At 36.8% G+C, this 6,904-nt stretch overlaps 1 protein-coding gene across 1 annotated transcript in view; it reads right to left on the minus strand.

Moving 5' to 3' along the window:
• Positions 1-5,925, minus strand: part of LOC116024287 (ethylene-responsive transcription factor RAP2-9-like) — a 22,394-nt gene extending 16,469 nt beyond the window's left edge. The window contains exon 1 of the mRNA XM_031265178.1: positions 5,599-5,925. Within this exon, the coding sequence (XP_031121038.1) occupies positions 5,599-5,925 (327 nt within the window). The remainder of the gene's footprint in view (positions 1-5,598) is intronic.
• Positions 5,926-6,904: the final 979 nt, after the last annotated feature.

Below are 6,904 nucleotides of genomic sequence, written 5' to 3' on the forward strand. Positions count from 1 at the left end.
CAATACACACGAGAGGTCGAAAAGATTTGCAAAATCTTATACAAGTCTATTCACCCCCCCCTCTAGACTTGTACCCCATCCCCTTGGGACCAACACCCTCTTCTTCTGCCTCTTTAGATCCTTTTTTATTTTAGTGATAGACTCGTTGATAAATCTGAATTGAGTGTCCTGAGTCTTCGCTATGCCCTGTATAGCAGACATTAAAGAAGAAAAGGCAGAGACAGTATCAACAATTACCTCAGTTGATCGGCTTGAGGCTTCGGCCGGATCAGCATGACTCTCACTGGGAGGTGCTTCCAGATTTTCACCTTGCACCAAGGCGAGATCATGATGAACAACAACATCAACTGGTTGTCTTCGCTCATTTCTCTATGTAAAGGAGAATCCTTATGAATTGATTGAGTTTTTTTTTTTTTTAAAGTTTTACGCAGAAATCTCTAAATTTATACTTTGGGAGGAACTTCAAAGTGCAACTAAAATGCTTCACACTTTCAAGCTTAGATCATTCAATGGGTCAAGGTCTGAATTGAAATTCATCTATATTATCTATACCGATGGGATTTTTTTTTTTTCAAACTCATATTCATTATGAGGATGTGGTAGACTGTAACCCATAGGTTTTTCCGACAAAGTTAGGGTTCGAAAAATATTTTTTAGGCTATAATATTTATGAGATGATCTCTCGGTACTTCAGAAGGATTTTTTTTATAAGTGAGGCTAATTATTAATAAAGCTGCGGTCTACGTACCGGTCACGAACCGTAAAATTTTTAAGGATGTATATACAGTTCGAATTTTCCTAGAAAATGGATTATTAAATATGATACGATTAAGCCTGAACTTTCTATTTAGTTCAAGTGGAAATTTAAACGGACTGTAAGAGTAAATTCGTTACGGACCTTCGTACCTATATTTCGCGAGATACCGAAAAATTCCCAATTTTAGTGGTTATTGACGGGATTATTTTTAGAATAATTTTGGTATTGGAATTTTCCCGAGTTAAGTTATATTCCTCCGAACTTTTATCTGATTTAGTCCCTAACTGGCAAAGAAGTCTTGCTCTACAAGATGCACCATAGGATTGTGACAAGTGGCATCCCTATTTACCACATGGTAATTAAATAATTAATTAATAGGAAGAGTATGGGATAAGCTAAACCATGTCTACACTCCAAGTCTTCCACTCTCTCCCACACCCGTTTTCGAAATTAAGATAAGGAAAAAGAAGAGAAAAAAATGTCATCTTCCTCTTGGATCCAAGAACTCCATAGCCATGCTCTTCAACTCAAGTGCTCTAGTATAGGTAAGACTTTGGTTTTGTTCGGTTAAATCTTTCCTAGAGCTTAAGTCTAAACTAAAGGTTCATGAAAATGTGGTTATTATGGTGATTTTGTTTAGGATCTTCGGTGAAAATTTTGAAGGAGAAGATCACCATCTTTCTACGGTTTAAAAATCTTCTTGAGAGGTAAGGAATCCCTTAAGTTGGTTTAGTCACTTGAAGGTGATCAAATGCTAGTAAATTATGTGACTAGAAATTTTATGTGAAAATTATGTGTTAAGTTTATGGATCTACAAGTTGGCTCAAAGAAACTACACTTTACTGTTTAGTAATTTTTGGTATGCATGTTCATAGTTAATTTATGCATGTATATGTTGTGTTTATGTCCATATAGGCTTATACTTGTGAAAATATTGGAAAAAAAAAATAAAGATAGTCTCTGGCAGTAACTTCCGAGATTTATTGGGAACAATTGGTAAGGTATTTTGATCCTATTTTTTTAGACATGTAGTTCTATAAGTGTAGAACCTGCATATAAAATTTCATAATGATCGGAGTAGTATAAGTATGGTTTTTGAATTTTCTTCCAAAACTGGTCCAGAGAGAAAAATTCTGGACAGCGCACTGCCAAGGGCAAAAGTGGAATTTTCTGCGTTTATTCGCGGATCAAAATGACCAAAACTTTTTATGGACATCAAGTACTATAAGTTGGGGTTCTACCATAAATATTTCAAGTGAAAAAGAGTTCGGGAACTATTTTTACCGGCTCAATCTTTCGGACCGCGCCAAGCTGAAATTTTCTGAAAAGGAATGGTTAGAAACAATTTTGACAAAAATATTTTGTAACAAAAATAGTAGCGAAATTTTGGAATGTCACAACCAATTTGGAAGAAAAATCATGTTTTTAAGAAATAAGTGTAACCCTTGTCACTTGGAATTTCATAACGAAAAATCATTAACCAATACGTGTATTTTGGAAACACAAGTGAGCATGTATGATAATTTTTGAGTCGTCATGTGATTATAATAAATGGTGAGATGTCTTTGTATGATTAATTCATACTACAGAGCGAAGTCTATTCGCTGAGTGAATGGTGAGATGCCTTTGTATGATTAATTCATACTGCAGAGCGAAGTCTATTCGTTGAGTGAATGGTGAGATGTCTTTGTATGATTAATTCATACTGCAGAGTGAAGTCTATTCGCTGAGTGAATGGTGAGATGTCTTTGTATGATTAATTCATACTGCAGAGCGAAGTCTATTCGCTGAGTGAATGGTGAGATGTCTTTGTATGATTAATTCATACTGCAGAGCGAAGTCTATTCGCTGAGTGAAGGTGAGATGTCTTTGTATGATTAATTCATACTACAAAGCGAAGTCTATTCGCTGAGTGAATGGTGAGATGTCTTTGTATGATTAATTCATACTGCAGAGCGAAGTCTATTCGCTGAGTGAATGGTGAGATGTCTTTGTATGATTAATTCATACTGCAGAGCGAAGTCTATTCGCTGAGTGAATGGTGAGATGTCTTTGTATGATTAATTCATACTGCAGAGCGAAGTCTATTCGCTGAGAGAATTAGTGAGCATTAAAATGTCGTGTGTCCCGAACAATGATATGTGTGTTGTGATTCTCACTTTGGATTGAGTGGAAATTCTCGGAAATGAAAGTTTTGCAAACTTGTCCGAAAGGACATGAAAATTATTTGAGCGGCAGTTATGCCATGGTATTTAACTGATAAAACTTTACATGATTTAACTCGTATACTCTGCTATACTTTCTTTTATTGATAATCTGGTTACAGGTAGATTTTCAACTTATGGAAAAAGCTACAGTTTTCTGAGAATTATGTCTTTCGAAACCTTTGTTTACTTTTGAGTGACAATGGATTTCCTTACTTAGCCGTCGCGCTAACTACACTTCATTGTGTCCTTTATTAGATGCAGTCTAGCGTGGGCCTCTGTGGCCCGATGAGCTCTGAATAGGATGGGAGTCGAGGTTGAAGACTACTCTATCCTAGAATAGACACCCTGGAAGGATTAGTTCCATATGTACACTTTTGGATGTTGATATGGTTATTTGAGGTTGTAAGTTTAGCCTTAGCGTTTGGGTATAGGAGAGATACCTAAGCGTGGCGGTAACACCCAGTTTTCTGCTGGTTTGATGCTTCTGCAATGTATTGTACTATTAGGGATTTTGAAATAAATCCAAGAGGTGAAAATTGAGGTGTTACATAGACTGGTAGTGCCCCAAAATCAAGTTGTCATGCAAACTGATTAAAATAATATTATATTTCATCATATTCTCAATGTAGCTGTGGTGGTGTCCCATTATAACTATGTATATTGGTGAGTTGTGATGCTTGGAGAGGGGAGGGGGGGAGGGAGGGGGGGGGTTATACCTCATATAAGGATAAGAAAGGTTACAAAGTTGTATGCATGTATTACCACCGCCTTCAGTATTACCAGAAAGAGTAGTGTAAGCTTTCTGGGAGTTTCTCTAAAATTTGTAAACTTAGACGATAATAATCATGGTGTGTTGCTTTACAATCTAAGGAGTGATTAATTCTAATGTATATATGTCTTTGATGCAAATTAAACTTTACCTAATGATGTTTTGAATTTAGTGGGAGTGAATGTGGAGGTGGTAAAACGAAGAGTCAAAGCTCCCCGAGTGTCGTGTCTCTCAAGGATGACAAATTGGAACGAATTAGTGTTGACCTTAATGGTGTTAAAAGGTAAGAGTTGCAAGTAGTACAAGAGGTTTGTTTAATAAGTTTGGGGTTGTGGAAATGTGATTACACTAAGTAATAAAAGGAAATAAAGGAGGGGTGTGCACCAATGTTGTACCAATTGATTGATCATCTTAGGGAATTTGAAAACGAGTTTCGCGATTGATTAAGGGAGTCATGGTATTAGTACCGAGTGGCGTCACACTCAAACTCTCAATCCTCATTTGGTTGAGGCATTTTATCGAACACCTTGCCTACCACTCCTCTCGGATCTCGTCCTTTCGGACTAAGAGCGGAGATATGGGTGAGTTAGGCTTGTGAGAGGCCGCTATCGCGCACTCTCTCACTTCCACTCGGTTTACTAACTATTTCGGCCGAAATAGAAGTAAAGCTTGAACAACATCATCCATACAAACATCAATCCTACTTCTTCAATTATCAAAATCATAAAGCAATATCTAATCATCAATCAATAGTTTAACAAGGGCACACACACCCAAATTACTCTACTCAATCATCGAAATCATTCAAAACAACAAAACAAAATTACTTTCAACAATAAATCTAAACAAGCAATCCAATGGGAAGAGTATTTTACCAAAGGAATGGTGAGTTCTACATCTTCAATCCATCTTCAATTCTAAAAGATCTATACTAATCTAATGGGCATAAGTGTGTTTTTCCTCCCCAAAGGGGAAGGAATAGAAAGGGAAATCAGATCTGAAATTTGGGGGAGTCCTCCCCTCAAAAATAAGAAAGAAGGGTTTAAATAGCTGCCCCAAAGAGTCGAATTTTCGCTGTTGCCCTACTGGACGCGTCCACGCCCACGCGTGTGGCCTTGCGTGGCAGCTCTCTGGAATTATTCCACGCCTGCTCACACGCGTGTGATGGTGCGTGGCAGCCTCCTGCTTGGTTGATTCTTTGTTCGTTGTTTCTTTTTGGCCCAAGACTTTGTTATATCCTGTGGAAATGACTCAAAATGCATTCTTTGAATTGGATCTGTCAAAAAGGTGTTAATTAGAGGTTTATCCATGAAAAATGATCACAATTGGGTGCTTGAAACAGTAAAATATTATCTGAACATGACCCGAAACTTGACTGTTTTTGGCGCTTATCACTTTATTAAAACGCAACAAAGAATTAAATCACTTTGGAAGACAATAATAAGAAGGCTTTATCCAATAAAACATTCATCCATCCATGATAGATATCTCAAAATTTAACCACAAAACTGGTTATTACTTCTCTGATCCTCAATGCAAAACCATCACTTACCCACTCTCCCAAACTATTCTTTACAACTCCGGAAGTCCCAAAAAAAAGGCTTTGCAAAATTTTTCACTCTTCTTATTTAACCTGCTAACATATTTATTTTACTTTCAGTTGAGGCTGATTTGCAAAGAAATAAATCCTTAAACCTTTAATTTGTGGGTAGGTCAAGGTAGGAATAGTCGAGGTGACGGTACTTGTTCAAGTCAGGTGTAACATAAACATGTGAGTCGGGGCGGTGATCAACAAAGTTGACGCTCATCTGGGTGGACGATATATGTAACCCGCCCCCTCTGAATTGCATCCTATATCCAACTACCGTGGCTCGATTCTGAATCTCCTTTGGCATGAGTTGGCGGTGTTGGCCATCGCTAACCACGCAGTCGGGGAAGTTAAGCTTGGCTGTCGGGCCACGCAAGTAAAAGAGGGCCACGTCGTAGGCCCGAGCAGCAGCCATCAGGGTATAGTAGGAGCCGAGCGAGAGCCTTGTATTTGTATCACGAATCTCAGCTACCCACTTTCCCCACTTCCTCATACGAATCCCTTTGTATGGATTCTTTTGCTTAGGCTGCTGCTTCTTCTTTTCCGCTCCTCCACCTCTACTACTTCTGCTAGCTCCATCACCATCTCTGCCACTGGCAGCCATCAAAACCAAAAGCACAACTCTAATTTTCTTTTAATTTTGTCTCTTAATGTGTATAGAAGGGAAGGGGAAAGCGGCTAGCTTATATATGCTGAAGGGAAGTTGATATCCGATTACAGTATAGGATGGGAAGAAATTTTTTTAAAATTGACACTATTATTTTTTATATGCAGTGTCATCATGTGAATTGAAGGTGCCGTTTGAAAATTTTCATTAGATTGACACGATTATCTTTTATGTGTAGCGTCATCATGTGAAGGTGCCTTTTAAAAATTTTCATTAGATTGACACTATTATCTTTAATGTGCAGTGTCATCATGTAAATGTGCCGGGTAAGAATAAATTAAAACTGATATAGATTTATACGTAGTGACGTACGCAATATTATATATACAAACTTCTAGCTAGTTTCTTATTATTCATGTTTTATTCACCTTATATATGGTATGTTTTAGTTCATCCAAAAAAAAAGGAGAGTGGAAATCAAGTTATATATATAGGATGAGATCAGAAAATTTCCATGAGATTGCAATATTATCTTTCATGTGTCCTTATGTGAAGGTGCCTCCTGAGGATAAAAACTGTATAGATTTATACATAGTGAGGTCCCTAATATTTTACACGCTTATAGTTTCTTATTATTTATTTTTCACTCACCACATATATGGTATGTTTTAGTTCATTAAAAAAAAAAGAGTGGAAATCAAGTTATATAGGATGAGATCAGAAAATTTTCATGAGATTGAAATATTATCTTTCATGTGTCCACATGTGATAAAAACGATATAGATTTATACATAGTGAGGTGCGTAATATTATCCAGGTTTCTAGTTTCTTATTATTCATTTTTCACTCACCGCAAAAAAATTAAAAAAAAAGAAGTGGAAAACAAGTTATATAGGATGAGAAAATTTCCATGAAATTGGAATATTCTATTTCATGTGAAGGGTTATATAGGATGAGAAAATTCAGTTAATATTAT

The sequence above is a fragment of the Ipomoea triloba genome, chromosome 7 (assembly GCF_003576645.1).
Source record: "Ipomoea triloba cultivar NCNSP0323 chromosome 7, ASM357664v1".
Taxonomy (NCBI): Eukaryota; Viridiplantae; Streptophyta; class Magnoliopsida; order Solanales; family Convolvulaceae; genus Ipomoea; species Ipomoea triloba.